We start from the raw sequence: 17,076 nt of genomic DNA, 5'->3' as shown, positions 1-17,076 counted from the left end.
AAAATAAAGCTGCACACAATCGATACAGCCGAGGTAGCCATTTGAATGAAATTATTTTCCATTATTAAGCGGGCTGATTGTACTTCCAAATAAAAACAAAATTTTGAAAAAAAAATATTCAGTAGATAGTTTTTATAGCATATAACAAAATAAATAAACAACTTTTTGGCGGACCCTATACCTTTAGCTCTAGTTTCATAATTCAATGAGTTTTCCTGTAATTATAGAAAAAATTACATTTTGTCGAACAATGTTATTTGTATTCGATTCTGAATTATTCGTATGAAGGTGTCAACTATATATTTAGGTGCAAACGTATTCCAAATGGTTATCCATATTCAAACATGTTTGAATATTTATCGAATTCAGAGACTCACAGAACCCACAGATTGGAGGGGGTTTTGGAAGCTTGTACTTTGTTGCCAGACAATATGACGTAGGCAGGAATGACAATTGTGTATATGTTTGCAAATACATGGGCGTGTAGTGTATCATGTTGGTCTATCACGCATCTTCTTTTTATTATTTGTTTGTTTATTGATTAATTTGATTTATCAAAAATAAATTCTTTACCTTCAACATCCATTGGCATTTGATGTTCCAATAATCCTACATTATTATTATTATTATTGTATCCTCGATGATTGTTATGATCCCTGTTGTTGCTGTTATTGTTGTTGTTGTTGTAGTCGTATGGATCATTTGGTTGATTCGAAAGCACAATACGACTAACAATACTGTTTTCTAGACGGCGAGGCATTGCTCACTTTTTCAAACTTGTAAATATTTTAATAAATAAACTTCTTGATCTTTCGTTGTTGTTGTGGTGACGTCGTCTCGTGACTTTTATCTGCAGTGCGGGAGTTTTCCCAAATTCCAAAAATTAGTTTCTGTTATAGCTGATTGTTTGGACGGAATGGGGGGGGCAAAGTTCAATGATTGGCTGTTAGGTAGGTGTGTGTGCAAATTAGTTAATAACACTCGCTCGCTAACTCACTGGTGTTATCATCAACCGACTACGTTATGTAGACCCACTTACATACGCAGCACAGACGGCATCAAATTTAAACAAATACATGCTGACATCACTAAAAATAGCATGACGCTAACAGCAACAACAATTTTTTTTTTTGAAAAAATATGTTGATAAAAAAAAAATTTATTTATTTATTTTTGGCCTCTGCGTTTAATTAATATTTTAAAAAATCTTTTTCTATTATTGTGAAGCTCACGTGGGTATTTTTTATGTTTAAACTAATTATTAAAATAGGATTTATTAAGGCTTTTGCTTTTTTGTTTATATGGCACTTTTGTTAGAATATTAGCGTGTTTTAATTTTTCTGCTGTTTTGTTTTTTTCAACTCTTTGGTATTTTTCCGGTACAAACTATAAGTAACACGGCCGTGTTGAAACTAAATCAAGTGAATATTTTTTTCTGTTCGTGCAAACTCTCTCGTAGTCAGCGCCAATCAACCAAACAAACCGAACAACCAACCCGGCCGTACAATGAAATGGCCAAAATTTCCAAAGCATACCACCACTACTCAGCGGCGACATCGATGTTGTTGGTGTTGGAGTGGTTGATGTTGTTGTTGTTGTTGTTTTTCGACTCTTATATCTTGCCTAGCACCTTATTAACTCGATTTGTGAAGTATCTGCAAAGTCACGGTGTTGTATTTAATGAACGCTACCCAACGTGCTTGTGCTATTTTAACAACGTCATTAAAGGGTTATCGAATAAGTTCTATATTTTTTCATTGTTTTTGTTTATATTTAGATTAAGATAAATACATATGTATATCTATAAAATGATTATTTATGATGCTGACTTAAACCTGTTGATAAGTTAAGGCTCTCATTATTCCCACCACCTCAACTCACCCCAATAAACTTGCATATTCATTCGTGTCTTTTGGACAATGATAAACAAAAAACATTTTTTTTTATAATATAAATTGGATTTTAGTGATATGAAAAATGCCGAAACAAACAGAATATAATCTTCGGTATAAGGAGCAACAATTCATTTGAAAACATATAGTGATATAAATAAAATATTCTCAAGAAAATAACATTTTTTTAAATTTATTTTTGCTGGACTTTGTATTAATGCCTCTGTGGTGGGAAATCCCTCAAAGGAGAAAGGGAACTTGAAAAGGTGCCCTCTAGCGATGAAAATTCCAATTAACTCAATTTCGTCAGTTCTGGGTGTGGATTCCTGTTCTATGAAGATATGAAACGAAAAATATTTCCTTTATAATATTTTTTTCATTTGACATTTCTTTCCTCTTTAAAAGTTTTCATTTCACATTTTCATAGACCAAGAATTAAGGCCCTGTACTAGTTATAGGCCGTACTACTACAAAGTGTGACCCTGAGTAATGCGAAGGGAACCAATGACACTTTTTTCTCCAAGTAAACGAAAAGGCGACAGTTGCGAATAAATAAAAAATCTTGGTGGTTTTACAGGGTGAAATAAAAAAGAACTGCAACAAAGTCAAACGCCATAATTTTTACTTTTTTTTAAATTTTATTGAATCAATGCAAAAAAAAATGTCGGAAATAGCATCTAATTTTAGAATAAGTTTAAATTTGTTAGAATTGGTCACCTTTGACACGAACTATGGCCTTAAAACAGCCAATGAAACCTTCATAGGCTGCCCGAATGTTGATCTGCGTTATTTTGGCCCATTCCCGGATAAGGGCTTGCTTGAGGTGATCGACACTTTGGTATTATTTAGTGCCAACTTTGCTTTCGAAAATACTCCAGACACAATAGTCTAAGGGATTGGTATCTGGAGATTTTGGTGGCCATTGTACGCTGGAAATGAAGCGAGGAACCTCATTTTGGTAATGCTGAGTCCTGTTGGAATGTTCAAGGCCTGTGGCTAAAATGTTTGCGTGCCCAAGGCTTTAATATACCCTCCAGAATATTTTTGCGTTAATATTTGGCATTTATTCTGATGCCACGGCCGATTAATACGAGCGGAGAGCAACCATCGGCTGTTATGGCGGCCCACACCATCACCATGGCCGGCGCTTGAGTTCTGGTGGCCAACCGAAGGTGCACATTTTCAGCTGACCTTCTTTGACAAGTAAACACAACCATTTTGTTTCTTTACAAACTGCTGGAATGTTTTTCCACCGGAGAAAACCAAATTCGGCAGTTCACCTCTTTCAGGCAAAGCAAAGCAACTCTTTAGCTCTTTTGAGTCTATTTTCTTTCTGTTGCGGTGTAGGTTCTTGCACTTTTGGGTATTTCAATCTCTTTATCGTGAGCTTTGCCGAATGGAATATTGCGATATGTTCAGCTCACGAGCCATTTTTCGGCCACTGCGACGCGGGTTTCGATCAAGTCCCTTCTTTACGTTTCGAACCATTTCTGCTGATGTTGCTGTTTTCTTCCGGCCACTTCCTTGACGTCGGGCTACGCAGTGTCACGGTAACGAGCGATGGTACGAGACACAAAAGATTTATTCTTATTTAAATGCTGGAGTGCTCTAACGATAGCCACTTGTGGTTTTCCAGCCAAATATAATGATATTACACTAGTACACTTGAATTCCATCACGAATAACTTTTTTTCTGGAGCATTCTCAACAAAATGCTTTTGTACGCTTGTAAACCATATAATGAGCTGTCACTGGAATAATTTTAACAGCTGTCGGACGAGTGGCTTAGAATTGACAGCAGTCTCAAGTTGGTACTATTTTTTCATCTCACACTGTATGTGTGTATATTTTGTGCAATGATGTCGTGGTATTATGTAACTGACAGAGACCACGTTAATGAGCTTATATTACCTCAAAAGTTTCCTCTACAAGTGACAAAATTTATATCGGTTTTTATTCTTCACCTTTTCTTTAATTATTAAATCGCTTCACTAGTGGGACCAAGCTGTCCTTTTTCTACGGTCACCCAGTTGTTCCAACAAATATGGTGAGTGCGCTGCCTTAGTCTTCGCAGCATCATTCACCGTAAACTGAGGCGATACCTCCCCAAAGACAAGAGCTCTGATACGAATCAGTATAATTCTTTTCGTCCCTACCCCCCCGGGCACAGTTAAAAGAACAGGTGTAGTGATCAGTCACCGTTACGACGAGGGGTTTGTGAGGGTTCAAGAGCGATTTAACCACAACTCTTAATTTGCTCATACTGTTTCGAATGTTGCAATACATTCGTCATTATATGCTCCTGGATCAACTATTGATTTTATAAGAATCAGATCACAATGAATATTATCTAAAAATATATACGTGTAAATTAAACAGAAAATATTTTGTCCTCAACTGTATTCAAATGAAAGCAAAACCTATTCGATTAGTTCATCAACGTTATCAGAATATAAAGAAAACAAAAATTGATGATAAATAAATGTTCATTTTCCAACGGTGAAGAATTACGTCCAATTGATAAATTATGACAAAAAAAACAAACAATGTTTCACTTTGATTGTAAATGGAATATTTTCATATGAAAGTAGTTAGTTATGTATAACTATTAGATTATGGCTAACTTTTTCTGATTAATTATTTAAAATAGTTAGAAATGTTTTGATGTTAATAGTAAGAAAAACCAATATACAATTGTTTGAAAAAATGTTCTTAGAAAATAATAATTTTTTTTTTCAAATTTTCATGTCTCAATAATAAGTTTACTTAAAATCGAATAGATAAACTTTATATTTTTGTTCATAAAATTTGAAAAATTTCATTACTGTAAAAATTAAAAAATATTTACGCAATTTTTTTTTGTAAACTAATACATTTTTCAATTAAAACATGCGTTATACTTCGATCATACCAAACTTCATTTTATGCGTCGTCATCACGATGTTCGGAGCGAACAAATTCATATATCAACATAATTATATTTGATCGAAAAAAAATCCATTAACACATACTCGCTTAAATTTATTAGAAACGGGAATACAATGCTCGATTAACGAAACAATACTATTTTTAGAATACCGGTTTCACTTTGCGAATTGCCAGATTACACATCAAATTTTTGGCAATTCATCGTTACGAAGCAGAAAAATGTTAAAACGACATGAGATTCGTTCAAACCGAATTTGTTGTACCTTTCATTTCTATTGAAACATAAAATATTTTTGAGTTTTGCCTTGTTAAGGCGAAGATCATATGTTTTATGATTTAAGTTTTTGTTTTCTCTTTCGAGACGAGCTTAACGATCTGAAATTTGCATTGAAAAGGAAAGCCAGATAGACACTATCACACACTCACCACTATGCGACGCGTTTCGCCGTTTATTATTTTTGTTGAATGTAAATGTTATTTACAATAAACTGAATTTGTCAAAGATGCACAAAGGAATAAAGATAAATCCAAACCAAACGTCGTAAACTTGAACTAAACGAAGTTTGGAAAGCGGGTCATTTATTGACTGTCAAAAAATACCGCTCAAGAGATTATTTCAGAATATTTCTTACCAGAATATTTCTTACCAAAATCCCCAGTTTAAGATAACCCCATATTACACTACGATTGATGCATCTACTCAATTTTTATGCAGCAAGATATGTGTTAGTGATAGAAACGAGTAACCCCTTAAAAGGTAATGAAAAAACTACCTTCTGCGCTAAATATTGAGTAACGTTGTTGTGAGTTCTAGTCTCGGCTACGGCAAACGAAATAGAAGCATTAAACAAGTAAAAAAGCTGTAAGTTCGGTCGGGCCGAACTTTCAATACCACCATCCACCATCTGGAACGAATTTGGTTATTTAAAAAAAAATAAAATCCGTTAAAAATTCTGTTAAAATATTAAAAATACAAAATGTACCTGTTTAGCCAACTTTTGTTATAAGCCATTACATTATTGAAATGCGAAACTTGAAAAAAATCGGTGTATAATGTAGCTAAAATCATTTATATAGGGAGGTACTATTATACGGGGGCTATACCAAAATGAGGACCTGCACAGACAATTTTCTGCCTGAGGTTGCAGTATCCATTATGAACTTCAAATACCAAATTTGAAACAATTCCAGTGAATAATGTGGCTAAAATCATCCAAAAACAGTATATCGGGAGGTTCCGTTATATCGGGGGGCTATAAGAAGACATGGACTTCCACACACAATTTTCTGTCTTAGGCTGTAGTATCCATTTCGAACATCAAATACTAAATTTGAAACAATTCCGGTGAATAATGTCCCTAAAATCATCAAAATACCAAATATCAGGAGGTACCGTTATATGGGTGCTATACCAAAACGTGGACCTACATGGCCCATTTTCAGTACCAAAAGCCCTGCGAATATAATATACATTTGAGTAAAATTTTATCAATCTACTTCATTTCGTTCGGAAGCTAGAGTGATTTCCACAGACGGGTAGACTCACAGACGGACGAACATCGCTAAATCGACATAGAATTTTATGCTGATCAAGAATATTTATATAAATTGTGGGGTCTAAAATATCAAACGGAATGAGAAACTTAATATAACCTCCATACTATGGCGGAGGGTATAAAAAATTTATGGCTTGTTTTCAATGGAGAAACAACCCTAAATATTTGCAGTCGTATCACAATGTGTGGTGTGTTAGAATACAAAATAAGGGGTTAGTAGGCTATTTTGTAAATAGTTTCTTGTGCCAAAATATACTTAATTAACCTACTCTTAGGTAATCGTTATTCTTGTTTTGGCACTACATATTTACATTAGTCCTGACGAAGCTACGCAATTCGATTCTGAAGATTTGTGGCTACAACCTATAAAAATAGCGGAATTTTTGAACTTAAAATTAGAACCAGATTAGCCAATGAAACAACCACACACGAATAGATTGCTGAAAAATGTCTCTCGGTGGGGTCAAATTCTTTTATAATAGATAGATTATTTTGTGAACGGATACAGCTAAAATCTTGTCATTTGGTATAAAAAATTAATTTTTAAAGTAGTTCTGATATAAGTAGATGTTTTTATACCCTACAACACTATGTGTTGGGGGTATTATAAGTTTGATTGGGCCAAAAATTATGTAACACCACGAAATATTGATTTCCCACATAGGAAAGTATATATGGATCTTCCTAGCTCGCCGAGCTGAGTCGATCTAGCTATGTATGTCCGTCCGTCCGTCTGTCCGTCTGTCCGTCTGTCCGTCTGTCCATGTTAATTTGTAATCACTCTACAGGTCGCAATTATGGCCCGATCTTCACGAAATTTAGAATGGAGGTGGGGCTAGGGTCAGAATAGAACCCTATTTCTTTTGGAGATGATCGCCAAATGTTTAGGGGTTGAAATGGACCAAATACTGAAAAAATGTCGGATTTTGCAGTAGCTATACAGGTCGCAATTATAGACCAATCAACGCGGAATTTCGCATGTAGCTAGAGTTTAGGGCGGGGAAGAAGCCTACCAATTTGGGTGGTCATCGGATAATATTTAGCGGGTAAAATAGACCATATCTTTTTTGTTGAAAAAATTCAAAATTTTTCATTAAACCGCGAATTTTTTAAATCCCAGCGAAATCACAAAGCCATGACAAGGTTACTTCTGATCTTTACATTGATGTTAACATCCAACAAAACGGATATATAGCAAAATATGTGCGATATATATGTCTATCAAAGAAGATATGCTTGAAAAATCTCTTATATGTCGAGAACGGCTGAACTGATTTCGACAGTTCTCATTAATTCAGAATGGCCTCTTAGCAGGAAAGAAAAAACGTCTAAAAAATCGCATAAAAATATCTCTCTAAAGATGAAAATATTGATTTTGTAAAATTTTCTCATATTTTTTCAATTTTGTCATATTTTTGGCATATTTTCATTTTGAATTAAACATTTGGTAATATTTCTACAGCTAACAAAACTAAGTAGTTGGGATATCAGGATATCATATACAGATCGCATTTATGGCCCGATCCTTACGAAATTTTGCATGGGGATAAGATGAGGGTCAGAATTGTAGCCTACTCTTTTTGGAGATGATCGCCATATATTTAGGGGTTGAAATGGACCAAAAACTGCAAAATTGTCAGCAGGTCGTAATTATCGCCCGGTCCTCACGCACATTTAAATGGGGCTTACCGGACATTGCAAAAGCCAAGCTGTTTTGGATGGCCATCCAAAAATATTCAATGTGTGAAGGAGTTTTCCAACTTTTGTAGACAAAATACGAAAATGTCCATTCCAGTGACTTTTTGGAGAATTCACAAATACAGGAAAGACGCACTTCTGACTATTTCGTTAACGCTGATTTCGTTGAAGAATATAGTCAAATGTCTGTATCTCATATAGATGCGTTTCAGTCAAAAACCAATAATAAATGTTAATCTTTTGCCACTTCTGAGAGATTATAGGTCTTTGGGAAATATTGGTTCCAGATCTAGGAAGACCATTTAAGTGCAACATCTACCAATAAATTGGAAATGAGCAAATTAGTTTAAGTTGCTATTATTCGAAAATTAGAGAACGAAACCTGATGGTTTTCTTTTATTATTTGTCACAAGATATTGTGGAATTCTTTCGAGTATCTCGCCTATATAAACAGTATCGTTTATTATAGCGTTGTAGGGTATTCAACGGTCGGCCCCGCTCGACTGTAGCCTTTGCTTACTTGTTTTTTTTAAATGTGTACTAAGATGAAAAAAACTGCAACCAAATTCAGACTGCTGTTAACATTATTCCAGTGACAGCACATTAAATTGCTTACAAGCGTACAAAATCATTTTGATGAGAATTTTCCTGAAAAAAAGTTATTCGTGATGGAATTCAAGCGTGATAGTGTGATTTCTTTATATTTGACTGGAAAACCACAAGTCGCTATCGTTAGAGCACTCCTGCATTTAAATGTGAATAAATCTTTTGTGTCTTGTAGCATCGCTCGTTACCGTGATACTGATAGCGTAGCCCGACGAGGAAAAAGCAACATCAACAGAAATGGTTCGAAAAGTTAAGGAGCGACTTGATCGAATCCCGCATCGCATTGGCCGAAAAACGCCTCGTAGCTGAACATATCGCAATATTCCATTTGGCAAATATTGAAAAATTAGCTCGGGGTAAAGCCATTAAAATTCCAAAAAGTGCAAAAACTTACACCGCAACGGAAAGAAAATAGACCTAAAAGACCTAAGGATTTGCTTCGCTTGGCCTATGGTGGTGAACTGCCGAATTTGGTTTTCTTCGATGAGAAAACATTCGTTTTCCAGCAGTTTGTAAAGAAACAAAATGGTTGTGTTTACTTGCCAAAGAGGTCAGCTGAAAATGTGCACCTTCGGTTGCCCACCAGAACTCAAGCGGCGGCCATGGTGATGGTGTGAGCCGCCATATCAGCCGGTGATCGCTCTCGCATCAGAATAAATACCGAATATTATCGCGAAAATATTCTGGACTGTATATTAAAGCCTTGAGTACGCAAACAATTTGGCTGCAGACCTTGGACATTCCAACAGGAGTCAGCACCATCGCACTCAGCACGCGCCACCCAAGAATGGTTACAAAATGAGGTTCCTCGCTTCATTTCCAGCTCACAATGGCCACCAAAATCTCCGGATACCAATCCATTAGATTATTGTGTCTGGAGTATTTTGGAAAGCAAGGTTGGTACTAAAAAATACCGAAATGTCGATCACCTCAAGCAAGCGCTTTGCCGGGAATGGGCCAAAATACCACAGAGCAACATTCGGGCAGCGTGTGACCGTTTCATTGGCCGTTTGAATGACATAATTCGTGCCAAAGGTGACTAAATCGAACAAATCTAAACTTATTCTAAAATCTTATGCTATTTTCGACATTTTTTGCTTTCATTCAATAAAATTTTAAAAAGAAATGTACAAAATTATGGCCTTTGACTTAGTTGCAGTTTTTTATCTCACCATGTAAATTCTACTTAAAAATAAAACACCAAACGAGTTATACCATTTGGTATATATAATTTTACAACAGCGGAGGTAATCGCAAGAAATGAACATTTTTCAACATGCGACTTGAGTAATGCCGAGTAATCCAAAATATTGGTGAAAGATCTTGACCCTTAACTAACTGGAACCATCTGAAATATTCGAGAGTTTAATACACATATACAGAAAATAATGAATCGATTTCAATTACACGCTGATTAATAACATAAATTATTTATGGTGTCTGATATGTTATTTATTTTGTTTTCCAAGTGTCACAGACAGAATGACAAACATAAAATACCATTTATCTTATTGTGGAGGGTAAACATACAATATCCCATGTGTAAGCATTATTTTCACCCCAAAAGGTGTGTTGGTCATGACTAGATCGGTGCTTTATTATTAAACTACACAAAAATAAATAAACGTACATGTGTGTGTGTGTGTGTTCAACCACAGATACTGCTCGCGCCAAATCATGATGATTAGACAAAAATTTTGTTGGATTAAATCGCGTGCCTTTATTTCCATAACATTTCTTGTTTTGATCTATCCATGTGAGTGCAGGCAGGTACGTCATTTCGATTTACCAAGAAATTGCGAACAAAATATACGATACGATATGTCAACGACAACAACTACTACATAAATATTTGAATCAAAACAAAACAAATAATTGTAGTTTTATTTTCAGTGCGTTTAACCAACTAACAAAATTATAGTAAAGTGTTTTGGAATTTAAATGATTATTATAAATGGTCTCCGGGGGGTTTAGATTTATATTTTGAGTGATATATGTTCAGAACATATAGAAACACCAAAACGTTATTTTTAAATGTATTTATTCTTTGTTTGTCGTCGTTTGCTTTCATCTGGTGGTAAAACATCAATTTGTCTAAAAATAACAACGACAAACATAATTTGCATATTAACTAAAGATGTTATTAAGACTAGAAACAGTTTTGGTCTAAAAATAGATTGACTTCATAGTTGAATTAAAATTAGCTATACCGTAAATGGTTTAGGGAGAAATTTATTTAGACAAACAATTTTATTTTCTCTTAAACTGGCCGTCCTCTCTTTCTGTCCGTACATCTGTTTCAATAACGAATTCTGATTGGCAGTTAATATTTGGCATAGAATTATCATTTGTCTTAAATTAATCTTAAATTAGGCATTCCGGCTGTAACATCTAGAAATATTCGCCAGAGACCCCATAAAGTACATATTTATGAACTGCGTAAAAGTCAATGTCGATTTATCCATATTCGTCTATGCTAGGAAGTCTGGTATTGAAAGTTTGGAATGGAATTTATTGGTCCAAGTACGATATGGGACCTATACAAGGATCTACATCAAATTTCTGCCGTACGCGGAAGCACAGCTGAGAACTATCGGATACGTCCAGAGGTTGCGGATAGTGGAACACCCTATTGATATATCCGGTAGCTGCGAATTAAATGAGCAGTCGCTCAGCTCAGCGAGAAGGGCGTCGGACCCAAATATTCAAGTGTCCATGGTCCTTTGTATCGACGAGACGAAGTTATTGGTGCCCCCAATTGAGTAATCGTTGTTAGCCTCCTCAATACTAGGTTTGGTATGAGCCTATACCCAAACGAACCTCTTCACTTCCAATGTCTCTATGCTATATGAAAAAAACTTAAAAATAAAAACATATGGAAAGATGGAAAGACATCGGATGGAAAGACTTCGGATGAGACCACTTAGATATTATTGCCATTCCTTCACCGCAAAGGACGAGTCGCTCCAAGAAACACAGGCAATGCCCAACAGATTTTCGGCGAGGTCAAGTGTCAATAAGGCTATATATCGGTCAATACCGATATTTTGCTGTTAGTATGTAATTTTACTCCTCGCAAAAAAAATATTATATAATATTATTGTCAATCAAATCGGCTTTAATTTTCGATTCTCAGCAGTTCTTGTAGTAACAGCTATACATGATTGGTATTGATTAATTTCAGCTTATCTGGTTTTAACTCCAGGTTTACGAATTCGGCGTCTTTCATGGACTGTAACCAAAGATCTTCTGGAGTGATTAGGGTAAGTTGGGAAGCCAATTAAAGATGTGCAGCGTATGGTGCAGAACTTTATCACACGCCGGGGAGACTTTCGCACATCTTCGTCAATTCGTGCCCTTTACGAATTGAGACTGCACCATCCTGTATTCATATTCGGTCCAGGAGTCATTGAAAAATTTCACTGATACAATTTCAGATAAGTTGTTCAATTGTTTCATTTTCATCATTGACAGTGGTTACAGCATTGAAGCTTTTAACGTTTATTCTGCGCAGTTTAGTGCAGGTTCTGCCGATTTCACATGTGTGTTTGAGGATTAATTTTGAGCAAATATACATCGATCTTTGGTATATTTAAGTTACATCCCACTTGTGTAATAAATTGCATGAAAATGAACCCTATTGAAAAAAAAAAAAAAAAAAATACCAGAAAAAGTCATCTAGAAATCGTCCAACCTAGCTATCTAAATATACCTTGGGTGTGATTTTTATCACGTAGTCTTGGGTGATAAGTGTTAGCATGCAAACGGTTATGTGCATCATTGTTTCAAACTGTTCTTATTGCAGATGAAAAGAAATCTCAAGAATTACAATGTGTGTCGTAATTTAGATAATTCATTATCAATTTGAAATCATTAAATTAAACGAACAAAATTTCTTTATCTCTGTTGTTCAGTACATGTAAACTAAATGCTTTTAAAATGGGGAATTACCTTTCAATGAACACAAACAAATTGTGAATCGATCTTCGTACGGCACAACCGTAGGCAAAAATGGTAATTATTGACATTTTTTTTAATGAGAATACAAAATGACTTGCAACTACTTCGGTTGGAAACATTGACCATTAAATAGATACTACACCAAAGAGTGCGTATAAAAGTGAAACGTTACTTGTAAAAAAGCTTGGAACAACTCTAGTTTAGTAAAAACTCTTCGATTTTTTCGAATTTATTTTTCTAGAGGTAGGTATTTTTACCCTGCTTCCGGAAAACTATTTTTTTCTTTGGGGATGGAAATGGGACCCCAGATTTTTGACCCGAAAGTCCGGGTTCAAGACCCGGGTTGGGGTCCCAGGTCCGTCCCCAAGAAAAACATATCTAATTTCGAAAAAAAATTGAAGAGTTTTTACTAAACTAAAGTTAAGCCAAAAGCTTTCTATAACTGCAAACCAATGTTACAATTATAGGCCTATAAAAAGGAGTGCACATATTGATATTCAAATTAAACCTATTTCAGTGATACAATTACGACTAAAATCCTCAGAATATTTGGACGATGAAGCTTATGTTCGAAACTAGTCGAAATGTCGGAATTATGTGTCTGATTGTAACCTAAAATAAAAGGAAAGATCAAAAATGTATTGATATATGACTGGGATATATGCAAATCCCTTGATGTAAAGCAATTTCGATCTTTTCTACAATACCAAATTTTAACTCAGTTATAAAATTATGCTTCCCCACATCTTTTAATCTGCAAATAAAATTTATTACTACTGATCAGAGAATGGCCAATAATGTGCATGTGTGCAAGAAGACGCAAAAATCATAATCAAAAGTACATTAAAATTAATCTTTGTAACAAAATTCGTTTCTTCTAGTCAAATTGCTGCGTTTGTTTCATCGATTTACGGTGAAATTACAAGTAAAATTAATATTCAATCTAATGACTATCACAATAAATAAGCAAATGATGCACTTTGACATATTTATCATATATTTTTTGTTGCAAATAATTTGTAAACAATTTTGTGGTTGTACCCGCTCCCCATGTTTTTGCAAGTTCGTTACCATTGACTTTTCACCATTATTTCGTACCGAATTTACATTAACTAATGCAGACTTAAGATTGTATGAAAACTAGTGTTTTGTAAATAAGTAATAAAACAAAATTAAATATCAAGAACTTACATTTTCTTTTTAAACAATGTTAACAAATTTCTTACAGAAAGAAAACACGAAATCACACTGACATTTGAGAATTGAAAACAATACCTTTGACAGTTCATCGGTTGCTTAACAGCTGTATGGTGTTGCCACCCAATGCTAGTTAAAATTAAGTTTAAATGAATGCGGTTGTGGTATGCGTATGGCAGATAATAACAAAAGCTAGAATGTAGTAAATAGGGTAAGTGTGCCTAAGTTCGGCATGTCCCAGTAGTCGGCAATTTTGAAATTTAAACTTAAATAACTAAGAATAGAATTGACCAAATAATGAAATAATTTCAATAAAACGTCAACATTGCTATCTGTTCTCTTTCTGCAAAAAAAAAAGAGCTCCGATCATTTATTACGAGAGAATAACGGTTTTCGTCAGTGAGTGTCTTCCAACGCATGCGATAGTGCTTGTTTGGAAAGAAAAAATTAGTGGTGGCGTCAACTTAATAATCGATTTAAGTAAATTAAATTTAATACTTTTGGATCACAATTTTTTTATAATAGTAAATAACAGTCCAAACATCATTATATAACTTAAAAACATACAAATCAAGCATTTTTCTGTTATATTATTTAATGCCGACATTAGGAACAGAAAAAAAGAGATTTGCCAGTAGTCGGCAGGGGGTGCCGATTACTAGACAAATATAATTTTTGACCAATTTCACCAAAAATTGAGAAAAGTATTAAAAAATAATCAAAAAACTACTCAAATAAAAAATATTTTGAGTCGGCAGTTGCTTTTATTTGTGCTTTTTGACCAACTTTTCTAAATTAAATAGGTTTTTAAATCAGCTATTTAACGTTTTAGATAGCGGTGGTATTAAAAAACGAAAATGGTGGCTATCTAAAGGAAAAAGATCAATTCACAAATTCCAAATATAAGAAAGGTACTTTTTTCTTTTTTATTTAATCCCCTTTTTATTTTAATTGAAAATCCATGCGTTACTGAAGGTTACTATACTATTATTTGGTTTAGAATGATAATTAAATAAAACACTACCTAAAAACGAAATTAATTTCAAATTCTGGATTAAACTGTGAATTATTAATATAGCATTGTTTTATACTTTTTGGTGCCGACTACTGGCAAAAAACTACTATTTTATAAAATTGCAAATTATGCCAATTTAATAAAAACTAATTCAATTTTTGTTTATTATTTCAGAAACTAAACAAAATTTGGAATCTGTACGACTTTATGTTTCTACAATTGAACGATTTCACTCAGAATGTTGAAAGATTGAAAAATCGAAAATCCTAAAAGTTCCGACTACTAGTACACTTACCCTATAACACTTTAAAATTAATATTTGTATGCTAACACAAACTCGCACAATATTCAATAATATTAAATTCACAAATAATTAATGTTCACTGCGATGGCAAAATTATAAAAGGTAATTCCATGCAAACATATGATATAAAACTTCTTCATTAACTTTCTTTCATTGACAATATCCAACTTTCAAAATTAAAATTGCATTCTTCAAAATGTACGTACAATTTCACATAGAACGACAAAAAACACAATGTTATTTATAATTTGGAAGTCTCGACTTCTATACAACATAAAAACGTAGCCTAGAAGCAAATACTCCAAATTTGGTGAAAATCGGTTCAGATATAGCTATAGCTCCATATATATATGATTCACCCGATTTGGTCTTTAAGTCCCTCACATTCTTAATACGCATTCCACAACAATTATATTTGGTACCACATATCTTATGAAGCTCAGAAATGCCTCAACCAAATTTTATCGAGATCGGTTGAGATTTGGTTGTAACTCCCACATATATATTTATCCGACTTCAGATTTATTGTGTACCCAATGGCTAATATCAACCCAAATGGAGTGAATTTTGAGTCGCACATTTTCATTTGGTAAAGTTCGGCTAAAATATATATTTCTTAATGTAATCCTTCTCGAAGTGATATCATGCACAATATAGCAATGTTTTTTGGTATGAAAGGTAAAAATTCCTCCGTCTGGAACCATATAACTGCTATAATGCCAAATAAGTTTAATAGTTGGTATGATCTATTTCATTTAAATTCCCTAAATAAATTCTTTTGTTGCTTGAGCTCTACTAATTGTGGTGTAGGGTATCATATAGTCGGTCCCGCCCGACTTTTGACTTTTCCTTACGGCTTTACTGAAGAGTTGATGTTTCATTTGGAGTTGATTTAAATTAATTAATTATTAAAAATTAATATTCACGGTAATTAATTTAAAAACAAATTGGGCACCCTACTATTCGATGGGCATAGCATAGCTTGGTACAATCAGTACAATGGAGAGAAGGTAGGCTAAGTTGGAAAATTTTTGCAAGTAAAAAGGCCTACCTGAATGGATTTTAATGCCAGAATTACTATCAAAACCAATTAAATAAGTTGTATACTACTCATGCATTCACATGCCAATGGTCTCTTACAGAACTGAAAGAATGTAAAAGTTTTACTACTATAACCGATTTCCCTGTATGATATCGAAAAATTCAAAAATAGTTGATTGTTGCAGAAATTTGCAAAAGTTGGGCACACTGAGAAAAAATTGCAATCAGCTGATTGCTCTACCTTACATATCTTTTGTACCATGTGGAACAGAGCATGTCTTTTGACCGCATACTTATGATCTGTTCCAGAACTGCAAGAATGTAAGTTTTTACTACGATAACCGATTTTCCCATTATGATATCGAAAAAACTTGTTCAATTAGTAGATTCTGGCAAGTACTGGAACAACGCATTAGTTGTCAAATGGGCCGACCAAGGTAGATCTAACAGGTAACCGCATCGGCGAATTGCTACAACAAAGCAACTTTTGTGGTCCCCTCAACTGTCAAAATTGGCACCTAAGGCGAAAAACATAGATTCGCCATGACATTTAAAGGTTGCGACAAATTTGTTTCAACCAATCAGAAACGAGGCGTTTGTTTACATTTTATTTTGTGTGCCTCTCGTCGTAAACGAACGTCGCAATAAAAGTTTTTATTGTAAAAAAAGAGTAAAATAAATATTAATTGTAGTGTTGCCATATTTTTTAAACCAAGAAACTTATAATGACTATATTTTACTGGTTTAAACCGAAAGTTTTCCGGAGCTGCAAATGACAAGAGTCGAATTCTTGCACTACTTCCCGTGATGTGCTTTGGGAATCTTAGATGTTGAGGCTAACTTAATTCTTAAAGCTGCAATCCATTCTAACCTCCTTCC

At 34.2% G+C, this 17,076-nt stretch overlaps 1 protein-coding gene across 2 annotated transcripts in view; it reads right to left on the bottom strand.

Moving 5' to 3' along the window:
- Positions 1 to 13,927, bottom strand: part of LOC101898962 (kelch-like ECH-associated protein 1B) — a 36,528-nt gene extending 22,601 nt beyond the window's left edge. The window contains exon 1 of one of the 2 annotated variants that reach the window (XM_059123891.1): positions 13,832 to 13,927. Coding sequence is in view for 1 of the 2 variants with exons in the window: in XM_005186776.4 (XP_005186833.3) it covers positions 574 to 760 (187 nt within the window). In the remaining variant the exon portion in view is untranslated. Of the gene's footprint in view, positions 1 to 573; positions 1,142 to 13,831 lie in introns of those variants that run through there. The other variant, XM_005186776.4, reaches the window with a different exon arrangement.
- Positions 13,928 to 17,076: the final 3,149 nt, after the last annotated feature.

The sequence above is a fragment of the Musca domestica genome, unplaced genomic scaffold, assembly GCF_030504385.1.
Source record: "Musca domestica strain aabys unplaced genomic scaffold, Musca_domestica.polishedcontigs.V.1.1 1, whole genome shotgun sequence".
Taxonomy (NCBI): domain Eukaryota; kingdom Metazoa; phylum Arthropoda; class Insecta; order Diptera; family Muscidae; genus Musca; species Musca domestica.
Note: the sequence above shows the minus strand (reverse complement) of the source record. Positions and strands in the feature narration are given on the sequence as shown.